At 42.0% G+C, this 25,711-nt stretch overlaps 3 protein-coding genes across 3 annotated transcripts in view; all 3 read right to left on the bottom strand.

Annotated features, from left to right (window-relative positions):
* The window catches only part of LOC111156594 (interferon alpha-1/2-like), a gene marked incomplete at its 3' end in the record, with an annotated part of 876 nt that extends 433 nt beyond the window's left edge, over positions 1-443 (bottom strand). The window contains exon 1 of the mRNA XM_022517579.1: positions 1-443. Within this exon, the coding sequence (XP_022373287.1) occupies positions 1-443 (443 nt within the window).
* Positions 444-19,599: 19,156 nt separating this feature from the next.
* LOC111156606 (interferon alpha-1/2-like) lies at positions 19,600-20,028 on the bottom strand. The gene has a single exon (XM_022517596.1). The coding sequence runs from the start codon at positions 20,026-20,028 to the stop codon at positions 19,600-19,602; it is 429 nt and encodes a 142-aa protein (XP_022373304.1).
* A 2,621-nt stretch (positions 20,029-22,649) lies between these two features.
* Positions 22,650-23,330, bottom strand: LOC111156609 (interferon alpha-1/2-like). Its single transcript, XM_022517601.1, has one exon. The coding sequence runs from the start codon at positions 23,301-23,303 to the stop codon at positions 22,650-22,652; it is 654 nt and encodes a 217-aa protein (XP_022373309.1). The 5' UTR covers positions 23,304-23,330.
* Positions 23,331-25,711: the final 2,381 nt, after the last annotated feature.

Here is a 25,711-nt window from a genome sequence, read left to right as displayed (position 1 = left end):
ATTCTCTGGAAGTAGTTCCTCAAGATGGAGTCCCCATTCACCAGGGGTGTCTCTCCCACCCCCGCCTCCTGCAGGGGACAGGCTTCCAGGTGGCCCAGCTGCTCAGAAAGTCCCGAGCACAATTCCTCCAGGAGGGTCGTGTTCCACGGAGCAGGTGAGTCCTCTGTGCAGAAGAGGTGGAAGGTCTTCTGGTTCGTCACATGGACGACAGAGAGGGCTTGAGCCTTCTGCAGCTGCTTACCATCAAACACCTCCTGGGGGAAGCCAAAGTCGTTTGTGTACTTGTCACAGGAGCTAGCAGACAGTGTCCTCATTTGTCGCAGGAGCATCAAGGCCCTCCAGTGCAGCAGGCCGTGGTCCTGAGACAGGTCACATCCCAGAGAGCCGAGGGAGGGGCAGCTGAGCATCACCAGGGCCACCAAGAAGGAGCAGGGCAGGGCCATCGGGGTATCCTGCAGATGCTGTTGGCCTGGCTGGGGTGGGCACGTCTGGGACCCGTGGCTCTAGCTTCTCTGAACATCTTGTCTTGTGCGTGAGGCTTAAGTAGGGGACATAGGAGTTTTCGATTTCTGAACGTTTCCCTTTTTTTCTGCTTCTCTTTTTGATTTCCTTTCTGCACATTCTCCTTGGTTTGAGCACAGTTTCCCAACTCCGTATACATGTTTTTCATGATTGCCCTTGCCTCCAGAGTCTCCTTTGATGTTTTTAATTGAACCTTCTAGGAAAGTTAATAGCATGGATACAGTATGTATACAGTTATGTTTTGTACTTATATCTGAGTTGTACATACAAAAGAAAGTGTGAAGTTTAATCTTTTTATTCTTACCTATGCAGGGTTAAGAATGACTAACAATTTTAAGCTAAAAGTCAAATTTTAAAGCCATTGATGTGTAACTGTTTAACTAAATTTGATGAGAGACCTACAATTTATTTACTTATATAATTTGTCATATATATAATGCACGTATGCAAATGAACAATTTCTACAAACATGTAATAATGAATTCAATGTATTTCAGTATTTCAAATCATTCCAATTTGCTAACAGCAATTGATAAATAAAATTATTTAGTGGGCAATTGTGTTTAGTGTACTGAGTTGTAATGTGGACCTACGTAGGAAAATAATCTTTGACCCCATCTGTGACTAGATAGGCATCAAGTTATTGTTAAAATATTTTTTCCTGTTTAGCGCTAGATATAATTACTGATGTGTTGATATGGTTTATAGAATTAAATCATAATTTTAACCTATTTATGTTTTAGTCTAAAACATGCACCACATGAAGCTCAGATAGAGGGAGACAGCCAATGGCAGCTCAAGAGTAAGCAAAGACCACCCGTCCCAGCATGCCCTTGAGATTCAGGAGAGGATGGAGAGAAAGTCCTCCAAACACAGTAACATGTCATCCCTAGGTCTGTTGCACTCTCTGCAGACATTTCATGTTCCTTCCACAAATTCCTTGTCCATGCTTCTTGTGTGATACCCAAGAAAACCCAGTGAGAGAATAAAAATACTAAGGAAGAAGGTTTTGTTAGACTACTCCAAGTTTGAGCTTCGAGAGCCACAGACCATTGTGATATTGAAGACTGGTTCACACCCTAAGAACTACCTGTTACACCCTTGGAAGCATTGTAAGAACTCTTCCGTCTGGTGGGGGAATGTTGATTTCAGGGAACACTATGCAAATACAGAACCAGGGAACCTGTGAAAAGTGTTGATATCTTATACTCAGTTTTGCTGTGAAACTAACTGCTCTTTAAAAAAGTATGTTTTTCCAGGGACACCTGGGTGGCTCAGTTGGTTAAGCTTATAACTCTTGGTTTGGGCTCAGGTCATGATCTCCTAGGTCATGGGATCAAGCCCCGCCTAGAGCCCTAGGTGGGGCTCCACACTCAGCAGGGAGCCTGCTCGAGGATTCTGTCTGCCACTCTCCCCAAGATTATGCCCTTCTCTATCTCTCCAAAATAAATACATCTTTTTTTAAAAAGTATGTTTTCCAAAAATATATAAAAGCTTATTGCATTAACAGGGCTAGTTCTTTCCAGGTAAGATTGGGTTTTTATTCCCCCCACTCTGGAGAAAAACCTTCCAGGGACAGCCTTAGGCAGAGAACACAAGCCAGGTCTCCAGACTTGGTCACAGTCTTAGTCCATCTGGACAGGAGGTGGCACTCTTCCTCAGTAAATAATTTGACAGGCCACAGAATAAAATGATCCTGTTTTCTATTTCGATTTAAGTATAGCAACTGTTGCATCATTGTAACAGGGAAATTCCCTCATAACCAGAAATAGTCACCAGGAGGAAAAGAAGAGAACAAGGCCTCTTCTAGGAGTGTTTCCAAAAGGTCTAGAACTTTCACACAAAGTTGATTTCAGTTTGTGGTTTTGTACTTGGAAGTAAAAGTGTCAGACAAAAACCACAAGAGTATCAATTCTTTTCTATTCTATACTCTATTTCCTTGTGACCACTTCCAATCCTGGGCTTTAATTTGATGGAATTGCTTATAAATGGCAGACTCAAATATCTGTTTGCACTCAGGTGTCTACCAGTCAACTGTAGGAGTTATCTACTGCTTTTGTTTTTATTTCTGTACATTCTGCTTCCAGAGTCCGCTGAGAGATTTCCATTTTTGCCTTTTCTTATTACACCATTTAACATAACTGATATTAAGTAAATGGGATTATTGCTTGGAGGTTTTTTTTTTTTAAGACTTTATTATTTATTAGAGAGAGGGAGCACAAGCAGGGGGACCGACAGGCAGAGGGAGAGGAGGGCTCCCTGCCGAGCAAGGAGTCAGATGCAAGACTCAATCCCAGCACTCTGGGATCATGATCCACATCAAAGGCAGAGGCTTAACCAGCTGAGCCACCAAGGAGGTTGGTTTTTCTACAAAACTCAACAATTCAGACCAAGGATTGGATTTATTATATTACCCTCTATCCTGACCACAACATGTACACTGGCTTGGAGAAAGTGTATTTTTACTTAAAATGTGAACAATGTAATAATGAGTAAGTGAGTTGTATAATTCATTTTTCATCAGATGATAATCAAAATTGATACCTCTTAATAAGAAACAGATACAATAGTTGTTCTACAGAAAAATGAAATGAAAAACTAAAAAAAAAATGGAATATAGGGGTTTTTTTCCTGCTAATCACAAAGTGTTTTAGAGAGCTCAGCAAACAATATCACTGATTACAGAGAGTCCTGATTATCACTTTCTCCTGTACTTGTGGATTGTGAAAGGAGGAAAAAGGCCTCTGCATTTCCGCTCTGACAACCTCCTCGGCACAGCAGCTGTGTTTCTTTTCCTTCAGATAAAGATGGATGCTTTGGAAATCCTTCCGGACCACGATCCCCAAACAGACAGGCAGGGTTGTCTTCTTCCCTGGGCTTCCAGTGTCCCAGGCAGCGAAGAAGGCTGGAGAGGAGGTCATGGAGGGTGGCGTGGCTCCAGGCAGCCTGGCTGTGGTCTGTGCTGAAGGGGTTGAAGACCTGCGGGAGCATCTGGTGGTGGAAACAGATGCTTTGTGTCTTCTGGATTTGGGTGATGGTCCGTCTTTCCCAAGGAAATCTGAGGTAGGTTCTGTCCTTCGGGCACGTGTAAGAGGGGACACTTTTCAGCTGTCTCATAGTATGAGGATGTCATGCACTCTGGGCTATGGGCTATGGATGCCCAGCGAGGGAGCAGGCAGGGGTGCAGCAGAGCTGGGCTCCTGCCACTAGCTGAGACAGGTGGGCCATGAAGGAGTTCGGTGATTCTCCAGGAAGCACGTGGGTGTCATTTTCCATAGCTGTTTGTAGTCTACAGCTGGCACCACCTCCCTGCGGTTTTCATAGTCCACACAAACCCAGACTTTCCAGCACCCTCCTCAATGAGCAGCATCTGTGGGGCACTTTCGCTGGAGACATTTTCAGCCAGGGGTGCGTCCTGCACCTTGCAGTTGCTGGGCACAACCCTGAGACCTGCTTTCACGCAGAAACTGCAGCCAGACCATTGTCAGCAAGAATCGGTTTCCTGAAGGGACTTGAGATTGGAGCGGAAGCATGTTCAGTGGCCTTTCCAGCTTTGGGGTCGTGTGTGCACCTGATGCCATGGCCTCAACCGGCTCAGTGTAGGGAGGAGGGCACACAATGGAAAGCTGGGAGGAAGGGACAATGGAACAAAGGGGGTGCAGGGTGACGGAATAAAGGGATGATGAGGCGATAGCAGATGTGGTGATGGGACAGTGGGGCTTGGGGAAGATAGGATGATGGGACGATGGGACATTGGGGTGACAAGGTGATAGCACCAGGGATGATGAGGAGACTTGAGGATGGGGCATCTGGAAGATGGGTAGGTGGGGTGACAGGTCGAGGGGAGTGAATGGACTAAAATAATGGGGATTTGGGACAATGGGGTGTTTTGGGGACTGGCTGACCAGATGTCGAGATAATGGGGGCAATGACATGATGGGGTGATGAGATGATGGGGCAATGTAGTGACAGCATAACGGAGGATGGGGCTACAGGGAGAAGGCACATGGGGACAGGGCCATGGGGCAATGAGAGATGAGGTGATGATGGTCGACAGGATGATGTGGTAACAGGGCGATGAGAGACTGGTTAGCAGGACTCAGCCTGGACCACAGTGAAGACGCAGTGGACAGAGCCAGCCACCATCCAGCCTCCTGTATGTCATCACTGGAAGTCGTGATTCCACATGGCGCTCCCTTGATGTCAAGGCCAATTTGCCGGTGGGATAGCGGGGCAGCCAGTGCAACAAGATTGCAGACTTCAAAGAAGGAACCTGGAGACTCTGACAGCATCCCAGTCAACTTTGTCCACATGACATATTTGACAGCACATATTAAATGAAAGTGTTGAACATAAAATATCAAAATTTCTCATTTTAAAAATATTCAAGCTTGGGGCACCTGGGTGGCTCAGTGGGTTAAAGCCTCTGCCTTCAGCTCAGGTCATGATCCCAGGGTCCTGGGATCGAGCCCGTGTGGGCTCTCTGCTCAGCAGAGAGCCTGCTTCCTTTCCTCTCTCTACCTGCCTCTCTGTCTACTTGTAATCTCTGTCAAATAAATAAATAAAACCTTTAAAAAATATATTCAAGCTCATAATATTGAGTCAATTTCTTCAATGGAGTTGAAGCTTTCTTTTATTTACATCAAAACAATTGACTATAAATTGACTTTTCTACCATTGATGGAAACAAATGCAACAATCTATAGATTACCTCTTTCCTTTTCACTTGAAAGATTTGTATGTTTGACAATTTCTAGGGTCTCCATGACTATCTTGATTATGTTCTTTTAACTTTTGGGAATTGAAATATCTTTCCTATGACCTCATCTTGACAATATTGTTAGCAAGAAAAGTGTTGTGCACAAGCATCAAGGACATTTAGTAGGTCAGATCATCTGCACCTGTCCTGCAAACACCACATCTGTCCCCCAATGTGTCATTGTTCCTGTGTGTCCTTCCAACTGCACCAGCCACTCTGCCGCAAACTCTCTTATGCCTAATCTTTAAATGTTGAGGCTCTGCAGAACCACATTTAGGTCCTCTTCTCATTGTCCCCTCTACAGAGAAGTGACCACATCCACTCCCTTGTGCTCATTGCCAGATGTAGTAAGGAATTTCACATGGGAGGCTAGGTCCAAGATGGTGGAGGTGTAGGAGACCTAAATTTCGTCCAGTCCCAGGAATTCAGCTAGATAGCTATCAAACTATTCTGAACACCTAAAACTCAACTGGAGAGAGAAGATAAGAATAGCAAAAACTCTGTGAACATAAAAACTACCACTTCTTGGAAGATAGGATGTGCGCAGAAGTGAATCTGAGGCAATATATGGGAAGACAGACTGCAGGGGAGGGAGCCTCCATCAGTTCACTACCGCAAGTGGTAGAGCAGTGGACCACAAAATTGGAAGATTTGGGGCACCTGGGTGGTTCACTTGGTGAAGCGTCTGCCTTTGGCCAGGGTCATGGTCTCAGGATCCTGGGATCAAGCTCCACATTTGGCTCCCTGCTTGGTGGGGAACCTGCTTCTCCCTCTCCCTCTATAGTTCCCCCTGCTTGTGCTCTCTCTCTCTCTCACACACACATACACCCTTTCTCTCAAATAAATAAAATTAAATTTTAATTTTAAAAAAATAAAAACAAAATTGAAACTTTTAGAAGTCTGTTCTAGTGAAGGACATCACTCTGATGGCTAAGCTGGGATGGAACCTTTGCTGGGATAGTGGTCTCAGGACCCTTCGGGTCACAGAAAAACTGGGGGTGCCTGAGTGCAATAGAGCTCCCAGGTATTGGAGCAGGGAAGCCAGTTGCAAAGAGTAAGCCTAGATGTGGGCTTTCAGCTCAGGGTTACCATAAACCATTATCTGAGACACAACCAGGCCACTGTTCTGTGAGCAAGGACCCAAAAAGCAGCAGATCCAGGGAGACTCCCCTTCCTGCCTTTGAAGAAGTGACACAGGAGCGGGCCTCAGGAGTCTGCTGGGTTTGGAGTCTCCAAATGGGGTGGTGTGCCTAAGATAGAAACACTTGGTCACTGGCTGAGGTGCAGAAAGAAACCAGGCAGACAGGAGTGATTGACTGCTCTTCTCTGAGAGTACACTGAAGAGTGGAGCCCTGAGCTCTTGGCTCTCCCCAGGCCAGAGATGGGAGGCCACCATTTTCATTCTACTTTCATTCTCACCCTCTAAAGCTGCACAGAAAGACTTCAGGAAACAAAAGCTATGGAGAGCAAACCCAAGCAGACTACTTATCCTGGCCCCTGGCAAAGACAGTGCCACTCCACCTGGGGCAAAGACATTTGATAATCAATGCAACAGGCCCCTCCACCAGAAGATCAGCAAGAACATCAAGCAAAGACCAATTTATAGATTAATGAGAACTGCAAAACTCCAGCACTAGGGAACATAGCACATAGAATTCATAGCTTTTCCCCCGTGATTCTTTAGTCTTTCAACTTTAATATTTTTAATTTTCTTTTTTTCTTTTTTCTTTTCTTTTTTTTTTAATTTTTCTTCTTTCCTTTTTCAACCAACTTTTTATCAGTTCCTTTTTAAAAATCTTTTTTAATATTCATTTTTATAGTCATATTCTATCCCTTCATTGTATTTAACAGTATTTTTTGTATATATATAAGTTTTTCTTTCTTTAAAATTTGGGGAGGCAATTTCTTCTAACAGACCAAACACACCCAAAAATCTAGTGTATGACTCTGTTCTATTCAACAACCTGATCATATTCTTTTTTTTTTTTCTTTTCCCCCTGGTTTCAGGTCTCTTCTGATTTGTTTAGTGTATATTTTTTCTGGGGTCATTGTTATCCTTTTAGTATTTTGTTCTCTCATTCATCTATTCTTCTCTGGTCAAAAATGACAAAGCAGAAAAACTCACCTCAAAAAAAACCGAACAAAAGGCAGTACTAACTGACAGAGACCTAATCATTATGGACATTAGTAAGATGTTGGAACTGAAGTTCAGAATAATGATTATAAAGATACTAAGTGTGTTTGAAAAAAGCATGGAAGACACTAAGAATCCCATTCTGGAGAAGTAAAGTCTAACCAAGTTGAAATCAAAAAGGCTGTCAATGAGGTGCAATCAAAAATGGAGGTTCTAACTGCTAGGATAAATAAGACAGAGAGAATTAGTGATATAGAAGACCAAATGATGAAGACTAAAGAAGCTGAGAAAAAAAGAGATAAAAACTACTGGATCACAGGGTGGGGGGTGGATCACGGGGGTGAGGTGGAGAATTTAAGAGATAAGTGATACCATAAAGTGAAAAATATTAGAATAACTGGGATCCCAGAAGAAGAAGAAAGAGAGAGGGGGGAAGAAGGTATATTGGAGTAAATTATAGTAGAAAACTTCCCTAATTTGGGGAAAGAAACAGGCATCAAAAGCCAGAAGGCACAGAAAAATTCCCTCAAAATCAATAAAAATAGGTCAGCACCCCAACATCTACTAATAAAACTTACAAATCTCAGAGACAAAGAGAAAACCCAGAAAGCAGCTCACTACAAGAGGTCTGTAAACTACAACAGTAGAAACAATAGATTGGCAGCAGACCCCTATCCACAGAGACCTGGCAGGCCAGAAAGGACCGGCATGATATATTTAGGATATTAAATGAGAAAAATATGCAGCCAAGAATACAATATCCAGTTAGGCTGTCATTGAAAATAAAAGTGATACAAAGCTTCCAGGACAAACAGAAACTAAAAGAATTTGCAAACATCAAACCAACCTTACAAGAAATATTGAAAGGGGTCCTCGAAGCAAAGAGAGAGCCCAAAAGTAACATAGACCAGAAAGGAACAGAGATAATATACAGTAATAGTCACCTTAATGCAATACAATGGCACTAAATCTGTATCTTTCAATAATTACCCTGAATGTAAATGGGCTAAATGCCCCAATCAAAATACACAGGGTATTAGATTGGACAAAAAGCCAAGACCCATTGATATGCTGTCTGCAAGAGACTCATTTTAGACCCAGACACCTCCAGATTGAAATTGAGGGTGTGGAATACCATTTATCATGTAAATGGACATCAAAAGAATGCTGGGTGGCAGTCCTTATATCAGACAAATTAGATTTTAAACCAAAGACTATAATAAGAGATGATGAAGACACTATATCATACTTAAAGGATCTGTCCAACAAAATCTAACAATTGTAAATATTTATGCCCCTAACATGGGAGTAGCTAATTATATAAGCCAATTAATAATAAAATCAAAGAAACACATCAACAATAATACAATAATAGCAGGGGACTTTAACACCCCCCTCACTGAAATGGACAGATTATCTAAGCAAAAGATCAACAAGGAAATAAGGGCTTTAAATGAAACGCTGGACAAGATAGACTTCACAGATATATTCAGAACATTCCATCCCAAAACAACAGAATACACATTCTTCTCTAGTGCACATGGAACATTCTCCAGAATAGATCACATCCTGGATCACAGATCAGGTCTCAACTAGTACCAAAGGACTGGGATCATTCCCTGCATATTTTCAGACTGCAATGCTTTGAAACTGGAACTCAATCATGAGAGGAAAGGTGGAAAGAACTCAAACACATGGAGGCTAAAAAGCATCCTACTAAAGAATGAATGAGTCAACCAGGAAATTAAAGAAGAATAAACAATATATAGAAACAAATGGAAATGAAAACATAACTGTTCAAAATCTTTGGGATGCAGCAAAGGCAGTCCTAAGAGAGAAGTATAAAGCAATACAAGACTTTCTTTAGAAACATGAAAGGTCTCAAATACACAACCTAACCCTATACCTAAAGGAGCTGGAGGAAAAACAGCAAATAGAGCTTAAACCCAGCAAGAGAAGAGAAATAATAATCATTAAAGCAGAAATCAATGAAGTAGAAACCAAAAGAACAGTAGAACAGATCAACAAAACTATGAGCTGGTCCTTTAAAGAATTAATAAGACTGATATACCCCTGGCCAGACTTATCAAAAAGAAAAGAGAAAGGACCCAAATTAATAAAATCATGAATGAAAGAGGAGGGATCATAACCAACACCAAAGAAATACAAACAATTATAAGAACATTTTAGGAGCAACTAACTACATGCCAACAAATTAAACAATCTAGAAGAAATGGATGCATTCCTAGAGACATATAAACTACCAAAACTGAACCAGGAAGAAATAGAAAACCTGAACAGACCCACAACCAACCAGGAAATTGAAGCAGTCATCAAAAATCTCCCAACAAGCAAGAGCCCAGGGCCAGATGGTTTCCCAGGGGAATTCTACCAAACATTTAAAGAAGGATTACTACCTATTCTTCTGAAGCTGTTTCCAAAAATCAAAATGGAAGAAAAACTTCCAAACTCATTTTATGAGGCCAGCATTACCTTGATTCCAAAACCAGATGAAGACCCCACCAAAAATGAGAATTACAGACCAATATCTCTGATGAACATGGATACAAATATTCTCACCAAAATACTAGCCAATAGGATCCAACAGTACATTGAAAGGATGATTCACCACGACCAAGTGGGATTTATTCCTGGGCTGCAAGGTTGGTTCAACATCCACAAATCAACCAATGTGATACACTACATTAATAAAAGGAAGAACCAGAACTATAGGATACTCTCAATAGATGCTGAAAAAGCATTTGACAAGGTACAGCATCCTTTCTTGATCAAAACTCTTCACAGTGGAGGGACAGAGTGTACATACTTCAATATCATAAAAGCCATTTATGAGAAAACCATAGTGAATACCATTCTCAATGGAGAAAAACTGAGAAATTTTCTCCTAAGGCCAGGAACATGTTAGGGATGTCTATTATCACCATTGCTGTTCAACATAGTACTAGAAGTCCTAGCCTCAGCAATTAGACCAAAAAGCGGGTGGGGGGGGCATCCAAATTTAGCATAGAAGTCAAACTCTCACTGTTTGCAGATGATGTATACAGTATGTGGAAAAACCAAAAGACTCCACCCCAAAATTTGTGGAATTCATACAGGAATTCAGTAAAGTGGCAGGATATAAAATCAGTTGCATTTCTATACAATAAAAATGAGAGAGAAGAAAGAGAAATTACAGAGTTGATCCCATTTACAATTGCACCAAAATCATAAGATACCTGGGAATAAATTTAACCAAAGAGGCAAAGAATCTTTGTGCAGAAAACTATAGAACACTCATGATAGAAATTGAGGAAGACACAAAGAAATGGAAAAACATTCCATGTTCATAGATTGAAAGAAAAAAATATTGTGAAAATGTCTATGCTACCTAGAGCAATCTACACATTCAATACAAACCCTATCAAAACTCCATCAACCTTTTTCACAGAACCAGAACAAATAATCCTAAAATTTGTATGGAACCAGAAAATACCCCAGATAGCCTGAGGAATGTTGGGGGAAAAAATAAAAAACAAAAAAACAAAGCTGGTAGCATCACAATTCTGGACTTCAAGCTCTATTACAAAGCTGTAATCACCAATACAGTATGGTCCTGGCACAAAAACAGACATATAGATCAATGGAATGGAATAGAGCACTCAGAAATGGGCTCTTAACTGTATGATCAACTAATCTTCAACAAAGAGCAAAGAATATCCAATAGAAAAAAGACACTCTCTTCAACAAATGGTGTTGGAAATATTGGGCAGATGCAGAAGAATGAAACTGGACCATTTCCTTACACCACACACAAAAATAGACTCAAAATGGATGAAAGACCTCAATGTGAGACAGGAATCCATCAAAACCCTTGAGGAGAACACAGGCAGCAACCTCTTCAACCTCAGCTGCAGCAACTTCTTCCTTTCCCATTGCCAAAGGCAAGTGGGTTAAGTAGCTGTCTTCAGCTCAGGTCATAATCCCAGATCCTGGGATTGAGCCCCACATCAAGCCCCACATTGAGGCCCACATCAGGCTCCCTGCTCAGCAGACAGCCTGCTTCTCCCTATCCCTCTACCTGTTGCTCTGCCTACTTGTACTCTATCTCTTTGTATCAAATAAATAAAAAAGAAAAAGAAAAAGAAACATTGCCAAAGGCAAGGGAAGCAAGGGCAAAAATGAACTCTGCGGCCTTCATCAAGATAAGTTTTTGCACAGCAAAAGAAACAGTCAACTAAACCAAAAGATAAGTGACATAATGGGAAAAGATATTTGCAAATGACATATCGGATAAAGGGCTAGTATCCAAAATCTATAAAAAACTTATCACACTCAACACCCAAAGAATAAATAACCCAGTCAAGAAATGGGCAGAAGACATGAACAGACATTTCTACAAGGAAAACATCCAAATGGGCAATAGATGAAAAAAATGCTCAACATCATTCGGCATCAGGGAAATACAAATCAAAGCTACAGTGAGATACCACCTCACACCAGTCAGAATGGCTAAAATTAACAAGTCAGGAAACAACAGGTGTGGGTGAGGATGCAGAGAAAGGGGAACACTGCTACACTGTTGGTGGGAATGCAAACTGGTGCAGACACTCTGGAAAACAGTATGGAGGTTCCTGAAACAGTTGAAAATAGAGCTACCCTATGACCCAGCAATTGCACTACTGGATATTTACCCTAAAGATACAAATGTAGTGATCCAAAGGGGCACGTGCACCCCAATGTTTATAACAGCAATGTCCACAACAGCCAGACTATGGAAAGAGCCCAGATGTCCATTGATAGATGAATGGATAAAGAAGATGTGATATGTGTGTGTGTGTGTGTGTGTGTGTGTGTGTGTGTGAATATTATGCAGCTATCAAAAAATGAAATCATGCCATTGGCAAGGACATGGGTGGAACTAGAGGGTATTAAGCTAACCTAAATAAGTCAATCAGAGAAAGGCAATTATCATATGATCTCACTGATATGCAGAATTTAAGAAACAAGGAAGAAGATCATAGGGGAAGAGAGAAAAAAATTGAAATAAGACAAAACCAGAGAGGGAGAAAAACCATAAGACACTCTTAATCTTAGGGGAAAAAACTGAGAGTTGCTGGAGGGGAGGGGAGGTGGGAGGATGGAGTGACAAGGTGATGGACATTGGGGAGGGTATGTGTTGTAGTGAGCGCTGGGTGTTGTATAGGACTGATGAATCACAGACCTCTGCCCCTGAAACAAATAAAACATTATATGTTAATTTTTTTTAAATGACAGAGCATAAGTTAACAAAATTCAGTGCAGCAGCACTGGGGATGAGCGGCTCTGACAGAGGGTGAGAGTGAAGGCTGCACTGAGTTACCACAAGTCAGGAATGTGGCTGCTTCAGCCAGAGGCTCACACAAGACCAACTCCTGGGTCCCCATGCAGCTCTCAGCTTTGCAAGACCAGCCACCTGATTTTTCTTTTGTTCAATCCACATGTGCTCAGCTCTGAGGAGAGATGAGAGGAGTCACACCAACCAGCTCACAAGAGACTGGCGACCAGGACCCCAGCTGCTCGCCCTCTATGGAAGGAAAGAGGATCCTGGCCCTGCCTGAGTGCTCTGTGTAGTTTAGAAATCCACTCAGCCAGGAAAAGATGGCCTTGAGAAATCCAATATTAAAACAAAGGGAACTGGATAATCCTAAAAGATTCTAGTCTTCACCTGGATAAGAACAAGGATGATGATGTTTTATGATGGTAACACCAAAGATGATTATAAGCCAACTATTCTGAGATCATTGAAATCATTAAAACAATCCTGTCAATATCCCCATTTGGATTATGCTTATTTATACAACTGTTTGGAGAGAAATAGAAACCAGAAGGGATGACTTATTCTGATGGTACCAAAGATCCAGGGTCAAACATTAAGGAGTTGTGAGATAATGGATTGTCTGGAAGCACCTGTTAAAAGAGGGCTAGAAATGGACAGAGGATTTAAGAACCAGAAGAGGCCCCATAGCATGAAATCAGTCAGGAGGGGAAGGTGAGGGATCAAGGATTCCAGATTCCACTTCAGATGCCACAGGGTTGTTGTCTGTTGTAGTGTATGGCAACTAAGGGTGTGGTTTAAGTCAACTGAGCTGACTTGAAGTTCTTTTGTCTTTTTCAAAGGACGCGTATCTTTTCTTTTTTTTTTTTTTTCAAGTTTTAAATTCCAGTTAGTTTACGATGTGGGAAATAAAGGCAAAAGAAAAGTTAAATTTCCTTACTACCTATGGCCCATTGACAAGTCCTCCAAATAGGCCAAGTGACATTCTTCTAGGAACTCAGCTGCCTTCCTGTTAATACTTTGCCAAGGGCAAAAGGCAATCTTAGCCCAACCCCCAGCATCCTGTAAGTCTATTTTAACAGATAAAATTCCTCTGGAAAATTCCTTTATCTCCACCCACCAAGATGTATGTTGTCCATCATTCCCAAAGTGTATGACCCACCGATATACATCTGAAGGGTCTCATGACTGAGTTTCTACTAACCTAAATGACCTTTTACTAACAAGAGCTAGCCTCCTCAACGTCCTGGAAACCTTGTTTACAATAGCTGGGAGGCTTGTGGTATCCCTAACCCCTTCGTTACTCTAAAGTATATAATTGTCACTCTTCATGACCCCAGTGCAGCTCTTTCTGTCCACAGGTTCTGTCCCTGTGCTTTAATAAAACCACGTTTTTGCACAGAAGACATCTCAAGAATTCTCTCTTGGCTCTAGGCTCTGGATCGCCACATCTTTCTTACATGAGCTAACATATACCATAAGATTCGTTTCTGTAGAACTTAATGATTCATCACTTACATACAATACCCAGTGCTCATCACTATAAGTGCCCTCTGTAACCCTCATCCCTTTAACTGATCCTCCTGGCCACCTCCCCTCCAGTCTCCTTCAGTTTGTTCTCTATAGTTAGAAGTCTACTTTCCAGTTCACAGCTTTCTCTTTTTTTTAAATGTGTTCATCTGTTTCGTTTCTGAAATTCCACACATGAGTGTATGAAATCATAGGGTATTTTTCTTTCTCTGACTTATTTTGCTTAACATAATACTCTCTAGTTCCATGAACTGACTACAGGTTCTAAGTAAAAGTCAAGAAAGTCTATTTCAAAGAGTCACAAAGAGTAGATTTTTCCCCCAATTGAAATAGATGTTTGCAGCTGGCATTGGGTAACCCTCCTCCTTCCAATACCCTGCAGGCTGCTGTCATGTCAATGTCACCCATGATAAGGACACTGCTATGGACCACATCTGCATAGGAGAACTCTGTGCTCCCACCATCCAGTTGAACCTTCTCAGTCTCGGGAAGGACACAGAGATACAGTTGACTTGATGCTGCCCTACTATCCTACTGTTCCACCTCCTGAGGATAAGTCACTAATCCAGTGGACACTTTCCCATTTCTATTCTCCTTCCAGATTTCCACACTGCTGCTGACCTTTAACACCTTCATGTTTCCAGATGGGCAGCAGTGGGTCTTTTGAGCAAATGAGCATCCTATGCCCTTGTTAATCAAAACGTAGTGATGTAGGAAATGTTCAGGTTCAGAGCCAACAGCCAAAAAAGAATTCTTGAGACAACTTTGGTGCAAAAAAAGAAATGGTTTTATAAAAACACGGAGACAGGACCTTTGGTCAGAAAGAGCTGCACTGGGGTTATGAGGAATGGCTGACTATGTACCTTAGTTAGGGGAGGTAAAGATAAAGGGAAGTTTCCAAAAGGGTATTCATATGCCAAGGAAGACTCGTAAAATCCTGGAAGCCTAGGATTCTCAACCCAAGACTGTTTTCCCCTCTAGCAAGACAACAACATTAAGGCATTTGGGAGTTTCCTGGAGGGAGTGTTTGTCAATGGGCTGGAGGTTATAGGAAATTTAATTTTATCTACATTTCTTTTTTGTCTTTGTTCCCCACATCAATAGGTACGCCCAAACACTGGCAGAGATGAGCATCTGTGATTGTTTTAGTATAGACGTGTGCGCTGAGCTCCGTGTATTTAGCGTGTTTCTGTGCGGGACTAGACATCTGGGAGTCTTGAACTCCACAGCACAGAAATCAGCTGACAGAGAGGGTGGAGGGAGGGCAAGTATGCACTCTGGCTCCTGAAGCTGCCAAACCTTGGCTGCTTGTGGCTGGTACTGCAGGGTGATTTCTCACAGCCCATTGGAGGGCACCCAATCACCAAGCCCTTTCATCGCCAGCTCACCTGGCAGGTTGACCAGAAGCACTGGGGAAAGGAAAGTTGACAGGGATGCTCACCCCTGTCACCCTGTCTTCCCTGTCTCTGACCCTGCTGCTCAGCTCTCCAACACTTTCCAGTATTTAATAATCAATAACACTGGGATTGAATCCAACCTGAGGCTATAGGGATTTTCAGGACAAGACTTACTCTTTGTCATAGAACAAGGAAACAGGTTAATGACAGCATTAGAATCTCTGGATTTCAACAAGTAGTTTTTGTTTTTTTTTTTTTTTTTGTTCTTGTTTGTTTTGTTTTTTTGTGTAGCTCAAAGGACATCCTCAGGAAGAGATCTGATTTCTGCATTGATCCCAAGCCTGGCCTTCAATCTTGGCCACCACCCTTGTAGCATTTGGCCACCAGGAGGCGGTCTTCCCGGAGAGGAGCTTCACTAGGCCACCCTTCAACCTGATCCTGCTTTCTGTTTCCTTTCAGCCACAGCTGCTATTCCATCACATTGGATGGAAATCCGAGCAAAGCCTCTCTTGCAGGTGGTTTTGCAAAACCTAGAGATTTCATTTCATTTTTGCCTTCTACTTGCTTTCTTGTGCTGCTCCTTAGGAAACCTTTAAGCTGAGGCCACAACAGAACAGAAAGCTGTTGTGTGAACAGGCTGAGAGGTCACGAGTGTAAATGCCAAGGGTGATCTGGGGACTTCTGCTTTGGAGAGGAAGGTAACTGTTAGGACAGGGGAATGTGTTCTGGAATGCAGTGGGGAGGGCAGGATGGGTGCCAGAAGGTTAAGGAAATAGCATGTTCTTCTGCACTTCCACCTAGATATTTATTCTCAACTCTCAGATGTTCCTAGAAGCCACCATCTCATCACTGGTGACAAATAAAAACCCTTCTTGGCAACGGGGAATGAATTGGTTGGGTTTCTCTAGAATCCACGACAGAATTCTGGATTTTAGAGGTTGCCTCCTTTGGAAGTTAGTTTCTGAAGTGTAAGACACCAAGTCCCAAGAATTTTGTAGAAAGAGACAAACAATATTCTCATATATAGTTGTCTGAAGAAAAATAAGAGAATACCTACCATATTTTAAGTGGTTTTGATGTAGCAAAGATGTTGGGATTCAAAGCCAAGAGAGAATTCTTGAGATGTCTTTGGTGCAAAAAAGTGGTTTTATTAAAGCAAGGGGACAGGACCCATGAGCAGAGAGAGTTGCACTGGGGTCATGAGGAGTGGCTGATTATATACTTTCAAGTTGGGAGGAAGTTATGGATAGCATAAGTCGCTAAGGAATATTGGAAACAAGGCTTCCAGGACCTTGAGGGGGCTAGCTGTTCTTGGGAAAAGATCATTTATTACTGTCTATAAAACCTTAGTCATGAAGCCATTCATATGTTTATTGGTGGGTCATATGGTTAGGGGGATGATTTCCAAACTGTATCTTGGGGGCTGGAGATAAAGGAAGTTTCCAAAGGAATTTTTATCTCTTAAAATAGACTTACAGAATGCTGGGGGTTGGGCTAAGATTGCCTTTTGCCCTTAGCAAAGTTTTATCATGGAGTCAGCTGAGTTCCTAGAGGAATGTTGCTCTACATGTCTGGAGTGACAATGGGCTGTAGGTAAAAAGAAAATGTAACTTTCCTTTTCCTTTGTTTCCCAAATCAGTTATTCTAGGGAACATGTGATCTTAGTTGCCTTTAAAGTGCATGAGTTGGGTTAATATTCACGATATTCTGTTATAATTATTAAATCAGGTTTTACTCCTGAAATATACACAACTTGCTCTTACTCCATGGATTTCCATGATTCCTTCCATGATTCGTATTTTCAGCTGATGGTAACCAATTTTCTCTTTGCCTTAAATATTAAGAGACTTCTTGACCCAGCTTCCCAATCAAAGTGTGAAAAAAGCCTGTCAGTCTTTCTGTCCATGATAATTTTGTTATTTTGGAATTCATGGAAGTTTGTGATACCCGTAAAATTAGGGAAAATTCCTGGCAAGTAACATAAAAGAATTCTTATCATAGCAAACTCCCCTAGAAAAAGAAATGCAGTATATAGCTGCTGTAGTAAACCAGTGTCACAATAATGAAAGTTAAGTAGCTTAATTAATAAAACCAATAATTCCAGGAAACATTATTTTATCAGTAGCAATAGACAATTTCATGAAGGATTGAATGAGTTATCTCTTCCTAACCTATACAAGGTTATAATAACCAAGAGAGGATAAACCATTATCAGTAATTAAGTTATGGTTCAAAATAAATGCAATATTTAACACATTAACATAATTTGCAAGAACATCAATTCCACAAAATCACTCAGGAAAAAAAATGGCATAAAAGGACAAACTATGCACAGAAAAACTAACCCACATTGTTCCCAGATTACATGCTATATTCTTCTCCAAGTCAGACGCACTGACTTCTCTTACTCATGCTCCCACCCGCTTCAGGGTGGTCTCTGCTCATGCATTGCACCAAACCGACTCTCAGGAAGGTCAGCAAAGGCATCTGTGTTTCTGACATCGCAGGTAGTTTCAATCCACATCTTCCAGGAATCTGCTGATGGTCTTCAAAGCACATTTACTTCCTTAAAGACACTCACCAGCATCCTCTCTTATCCCTGTGCTATATGGCCAAGAGTCCACCATCTCCTTTGTGGCTCTTCTCTCCCCTCCCTTCAATGGTTGAAGAGCCTCAGAATCAAGTTTATGTCTGTTTCTCACACGACACGGTCTCCCTGCGTGACCACCTCTGTTTCTAGCTTTGCCTGCTAGATGTGGACCTCAGCCGTGGCGTTTCTTGTCAAATGACAGCTCCTCTCCCCCCGACATTGGATATACGTGCCTCCGTGTCTGCCAGTGACCTGTCAAAGGGTCCACAGCTTTTCTGTGTACTTCCTGAATGTCTCCGTTCTAGCAGCAGGTAAGAGAAGTCACATCCTTTCCTTCTTCATTAGAACACTAGGTAGGAGGATTGCTTTTAGATTCCATCCCTACAGCAACCAAAGATACAGACATCAGGAGTCTGTTGTAATTTCTGATGTTAAAATAATATCAGGGGTAAATGAATTCTGCCATCCATTCTTCAATGAAGCTGCACAATTAGACTTAGTGTTACTCTTTTTTTTTTTTTAAGATTTTCTTTATTTGACAGAGAGAGAGAGAGATCACAAGTAGGCAGAGAGAGGGTGAAGCAACCTTCCTGCTGAACAGAGAACTGGACACGGGGCTTGATCCCAGGACCCTGAGATCATGACCTGAGCCAAATGCAGAGGCGTAACCCACTGAGCCATTCAGGCACCCGTAGTGTTACTCTTTTAAAAGAATGCCAGTCGTAAAAGTTCAATAAAAAGGGGTGCCTGGGTCGCTTAAGCATCTGACTTCAGATGATGTTGTGATCTCAGGGTCCTGAGATGGAGCCCTGCCTTGGGCTCCCTGCTTAGGGGGGAGTCTGTTCTTCCCTCTCCCTCTATCTCTCCTCCCTGCCTCTGTTCTCTCTCTCCCTCACTTTCTTTCTCTCAAATGAACAAATGTTCACTGAAGAAAAAATGATAAACTGATTAAATATTAAAAGTTTATTTTATGATACCCTGCAATGTAAATGTACACATCATAGAATATGAAAAAAATTGAATCTTACATATATCTACCTAAATAAATATTTAAATAGATAAATAGACACAAGCAAGGTCATCTGTAAGCGACTACTGCTTGTAGAGTTGACATGTTCTGAAAACTCTTGACAAATTGACTGTGTTCATGTCTTCGGGACAGCAGAAATGAGAGTCTCTGACACGGCAGAACTCTGAAAAGAGTGACATTATTAGTCAGAGGGAATCACTTCAATGTTGAAATGGGTCTCACTTCCTGCTCCTTAATCTCTTTTGCAAGGCTGTTGATGCATACAAGGGTTTCATGATCTCTGCTCGGACCATCTCCCAGGCACAAGGGCTGTATTGCTTCTCTCACAGATAGAGGTAGATTCTCTGGAAGTAGTTCCTCAGGATGGAGTCCCCATTCACGAGAGGCGTCTCTCCCACCCCCGCCTCCTGCATGAGACAGGCTTCTAGGTCGTTCACCCGCTGATAAATTCCTGAGCACAATTCCTCCAGGAGGGTCGTGTTCCAGGGAGCAGGTGAGGCCTCTGTGCAGAAGAGGTGGAAGGTCTTCTGGTTCGTCACATGGACGACAGAGAGGGCTTGAGCCTTCTGCAGCTGCTTGCCGTCAAACGCCTCCTGGGGGAAGCCAAAGTCGTTTGTGTAGTTGTCACAGGGGCTAGCAGGCAGTCTCCTCATTTGTTGCAGGAGGGATCCAGCAGATGCTGTTGTCCTGGCTGGGGTGGGCACGTCTGGGACCCGTGGCTCTATCTTCTCTGAACATCTTCTCTTGTGCATGTGGCTTAAGTAGGGGACATAGGCGTTTTCAATTTCTAAACATTTCCCTTACTTTCTACTTCTCTTTTTGCTTTCCTTTTGCACTTTCTACTTGGGTTTAGAACATAGTTTCTCAACCATTTCTTTTTCGTATTGCTCCCTTCCTTCAGAGTCTTTTGAACACTTATGTAATTGAATCTTCCACAAAAATATAGTCACACGGATCTACAGTCTATAGAGTACGTGTACATCATACAGTGTATACATATACATATATAGTTGTATTTCCACAAATTCCATGTCCATGCTTCTTGTGTGACACCCAAGAAAACCCAATAACAGACAATAAATACTGAGCACTAAGCTTTTGTTAAACTCCAAGGTTGTGCTTTCACATACCTCACACGTTGGAATATTGAAGCCTTGTTCCCAACCCTAAGAACTACTTGTTACATTGCTGGAAGCAATTGGAACAAGTGTTCGTTTTGGTGGGGGAAATCTGGTAATGGGGGAGACTGTGCAATTAAAGAAGCAGGGAGGATGGAGAAAAACTCAGGACCTTCTCCTTGCTTTAGTTATGAACATAACTGTTTTTTTTTATTATATTTTTGTAAAAGTTCATAAAAGCCATGGAAATTGGCCTGTAACACGAGCAGAGTCAGTTCATTCTACAGAAGAGCTCTTTTTTGCTCTGGAGGAGGTTCTGGGGTTCTGGCTGCCCCTGGGGCCCTGGGCGGAGTTTGCCCATCAGGGTCGGGTTCAGGCTGCAAATGGCAATGGCGGCGCCCGGTGAGGAAAAGGGTGAAGGTCAGCTCTAGCATTTTCGTGGAGGACATAGGTGGCCCGGGCCTCCTGGAACTGGTGGCCACGCACCATGTCCCAGAGGAGCTGTCCTGGGTCAGGGAAGGGACAGATGCTCCTTCTTGTGTCAGAACCAGCAGGTCGCCCTGTGAAGCTGCCCGGGGCCAGGAGGCAGCTCACAGCCCAGAGCTGTGAACCAGCAGGATCCCCTCAGAGGGGCTGGGCGTTGCACCTGAGGGCTTCTGGTGGCCTGGCGGACCAGTGGGGGGCGCCCTGGCCCCCAGTTCATCTTCAGTTCTTTCTATTCCTTAGTCTTCAATAGAACAGGGTAGTTTGATTTACAGAATGTTCCTGTACACTTTTCATGCCATTTCATTTTTGTTTGCTTTTCTTTATATATGCTTTACATGGCTTAGAAGACCACCCATTTCAATTATTTTTTTCATTTTCTTATCAAATTTAAATTTGTCCAAAGAAGGTAAATCTCTCAAAACTATTTTGTGTCTATAGTCACTAACTTCTCTTCTGTTCCTCACCCTTCGTCCTCCTCCAGTATGGTTTCTGGTGAATAATTCAGTCAAAACAGCTCATACCCGGGGACACAAACCCTGTACTTCCAAGCTTTGTGGACCCTTTCCATGCACCCTTTGCAATGATGCAATTCCTTGAAGCCTTTTTTGGCTTTGAAATAGACTCTTAACCAATATTCGCTCTTACGCTACTGCCTTAGGGCCATTCCACCTTTGTTTGCAGTGTGGCTCTTTGCTACCCTGACCAGTGGTGGTTTGAGGCATCACTTTTAAATCCTTTTCTCATTTTACACTCTTTTCCCAGGCGACCATTTCCCTTGCTGGGCTTTAAGTGAATGGAATGGCTTGTAAATGGCAGATTCAAAAATTCGTTTTGTAAAGGATATTGGCACTTGGATGGCTACCAGTGTGATGTGGAAGGTAACTAGTGCTTTGATTCTATTTCCTGACCTGTCTGCTTCCTTTTCTACTTTCAGAATTCCCATATTCTTTTCTTCTCCTTCTACCCTTTAGTATAACTGATATTAATTCACTATGATTATTGCTTGGAGGTTGATTTTTCTACAAAACTAAATGATACAGACAGGGATTGGATTTGTTACATCTGTCTTTAACCTGAGGACAACATACAAACTGACTGCCAGGAAGTCTATGGTATTATTTCTAATGTGAATCACGAAATACTGAGTGAGTTGTACCATCTGTTCTTTCATCACATTGTAATCACACTTGTTTCCTCTTTCTTTTTTTATGATTTTCTTTATTTATATGAGAAGGGGAGAGAGTGCACGCAAGCGAGAGCACAAGAGAAAGGGGAGGGAGAAGCAGACTCTGAACTGAGCTGAGCAGATCTAATCTGAGGCTGCTAGGATCATGACCTAAGCAGAAGGCAGCCACTTAACCAATTGAACCACCCAGGTTCCCCTTCTCTTTCAATAAGAAACAATTACAAATAAAAGAATTTTTCTACAGAAACATTTAATGAACAAAAATTTAATAAATGTGTAGCATGTATATTTGTATTGCCACAAAGTGAAAATGTGCCTGTTATTATACAGAGAAAAATAATTTGAATCTTGTAAATAGTGAAATAAATAGTTAAATAGACAGATCAGCATGATCATCTGAAAGCCACAAGTGCTTGTACCGTTGACTTAATGTTGCTTAGTACTCCTGAGAACATGCGACAAATTGATTCCATTCATGCCATGATAACAGCAGAAATGAGAGTCTTTGACACTCCAGACAGAAGAACTCTGGAAAGTCTGGTATTATTAGTCAGAGAGAATCATTTCCATGTTGAACTGGGTCTCATTGCTTGCTCCTTAATCTTTCTTGCAAGATCGTTGATGCATACAAGGGTTTCATGATCTCTGCTCGGACCATCTCCCAGGCACAAGGGCTATATTGCTTCTTTCGCAGATAGAGGTAGATTCTCTGGAAGTAGTTCCTCAGGATGGAGTCCCCATTCACGAGGGGCATCTCTCCCACCCCCGCCTCCTGCATGAGACAGGCTTCTAGGTCGTTCACCCGCTGATAAATTCCTGAGCACAATTCCTCCAGGAGGGTCGTGTTCCAGGGAGCAGGTGAGGCCTCTGTGCAGAAGAGGTGGAAGGTCTTCTGGTTCATCACATAGATGACAGAGAGGGCTTGAGCCTTCTGCAGCTGCTTGCTGTCAAATACCTTCTTGGAGAAAGCAAAGTCATTTGTGTACTTGTCACAAGAGATAAGGGAGATTCTCCTCATTTGTCTCAAGAGCATCAAGGCCCTCCAGTTCAGCAGGCTGTGGTCCTGAGGCAGGTCACATCCCAGAGAGCCGAGGGAGTGGCAGCTGAGCACCACCAGGGCCACCAAGAAGGAGCACAGCAGGGCCATGGGAGATCCTGCAGATGCTGTTGGCCTGGCTGGGGTGGGCATGTCTGGGACCCGTGGCTCTAGATTCTCTGAACATCTTCTCTTGTGCATATGGCTTAAGTAGGGGACAAAGGAGTTTTCAATTTCTGAACGTCTCCCTTACTTTCTACTTCTCTTTTTGCTTTCCTTTCTTCACCTTATACTGGTTTAGAGCACTGTTTTCCAACTCTATGTACATATTTTTCATGATTTCCCTTGCCTCCAGAGTCTCCTCTGATGTTTTTTAATTGAACCTTCCAGAGAAATTAATAACATGGATACAGTATTTGTACAGTTATGTACTGTATTTATATCTGAGCTTTGTACATACAAAAGAAAGTGTCAAGTTACTCTTTTTATTCTTAACTCAATGCAGGGTTAAGAATGACTAATAATTTTAAGCTTAGAGTCAAATTTCAAAGCTATTGGTGCTTAACAGTATAATTAAATTTGATGAGTGACCTATAATATATTTACTTTATAATTTGTAATTTATATAGCACACATGCAAGTTAACAATTTCTACAAAGACATAATAATTAATTCATATATTTAAATATTTAAACCATTCCAAGTTCCTAACAGCATTTGAAAACTTAAATTATTTAGTTTACACATTTTTAGTGTACTGAATTTGAATGTTACCTCAGCTGAGAAAATAAATTGTAACTTCACATGCTACTAGTTACTTATCAAGGTATTTTCAAAATATATTTTCTGTTTAGCTCTATCTATAATTACTGATGTACTGAATACATTTTGTAGAATTAAGTACTAAAATGTAATCAATTTGTATTTAACTCTAAAAGACCACATCACATCAAGGCTCAGATAGAAAAAAACATCCGCAAGACAGCCAATGACAGCTCAAGAGTAAGCAAAGACCACCTGTCCTAGTGTGCCCTTGAGATCCAGAGAAAGTCCTTCAATCACAGCAACATGTTAGCCCCAGGTCTGTTGCACTCTCTGCAGACATTTCATGTATCTGCCACAAATTCCATGTCCATGCTTCTTGTGTGATACCCAAGAAAACCCAATGAGAGGATAAAAATACTAAGGGAGAAGGTTTTGTTAGACTGTTCCAAGTTTGAGCTTGGAGAGCCACAGACCACTGTGATATTGAAGATTTGTTCACAGCCCTAAGAACTACCTGTTACACCCTTGGAAGCATTGTAAGAACTGTTCTGTCTGGTGGGGGAATGTTGATTTCAAGGAACACTATGCAAATACAGAACCAGGGAACCTGCGAAAAATTTTGATATCTTATACTCAGTTTTGCTGTGAAACTAACTGCTCTTTAGAAAATATCCCTCTTAGGGGCACCTGGGTGGCTCAGTGGGTTAAGCCTCTGCCTTCGGCTCAGGTCATGATCCCGGGGTCCTGGGATCTAGCCCCTCATCGGGCTCTCTGCTTAGCGGGGAGCCTGTTTCCTCCTCTCTCTCTCTGCCTGCCTCTCTGCCTACTGTGATCTCTCTCTGTCTGTCAAATAAATAAATAAAATATTTAAAAAAAAAAAAAAGAAAGAAAATATCCCACTTGTAGGGATGCCTCTGTGGTCAGTTGATGAAGATTACATCTCCTGGTTTAGGGTCAGGTCATGATCTCCTGGCTTGTAGGATCCAGCCTTGCCTGGAGTCCCAAGTGGGGCTCCACACTCAGTAGGGAGTCAGCTTGAAAATTCCTTTCCTCTGCCCCTCTCCTCTATACCACATGCTTTCTTTGTCTCTCTAAAATAACTCAATTTTGGGCACCTGGGTGTCTCAGCCGATTACACGTCTGCCTTCGGCTTGGGTCATGATCCCAGGGTCCTGGGATAGAGTTCCACATCCAGCTCCCTGCTCACTGGGGAGTCTGCTTCTCCCTCTCCCTCTACCCGTCCTCCAGGCTCTTGCTCTCTCTCTCTCTCTCAGTCGCTATCACTCTCTCCCTCTCAAATAAATAAATAAATAAATAAATAAAATATTTTTTTAGAGCCACTTGTTTAAGAAAATAAAATAATTAAATCTTATTTTTTAAAAACTATATTTTCCAAAAAATATATAAAAGCTAGTGAAAGTGGCTTATTACACTAACAGAGTCAGTTCTTTCCTTGTTAAAGCATTTTTGTTTGTTTGTTTTTCACCTCTGGAGAAAAATGACCTTCCAGGGACAGCCATATGCAGAGAACACAAGCAGGTCTCCAGACTTGGTCACTGTCTTAGTCCATCTTGGGTAGGAGGTAACACTCTTCCTTTGCAAATAATTTGACAAGCCATAGAATAAAATGATCCTGCTTTCTATTTTGATTTAACTATAGCCACTGTTACATCACTGTAACAGGGACATTCCCTCATATCCAGAAATAGTCACCAGGAGAAAAAGAAGAGAACAAGGCCTCTTCTAGAAGAATTTTCAAAAAGCCTCTTCTGGAAGAGTTTTCACACAAGTCTTGGTTTTAGTTGGTGGCTTTGTACTTGGCAGTAAAAGTGTCAGACAGAAAC

Source organism: Enhydra lutris, unplaced genomic scaffold, assembly GCF_002288905.1.
Source record: "Enhydra lutris kenyoni isolate GAN:26980312 unplaced genomic scaffold, ASM228890v2 scaffoldscaffold47, whole genome shotgun sequence".
NCBI classification, from domain to species: domain Eukaryota; kingdom Metazoa; phylum Chordata; class Mammalia; order Carnivora; family Mustelidae; genus Enhydra; species Enhydra lutris.
This window is presented reverse-complemented; position numbering and strand designations above follow the sequence as displayed.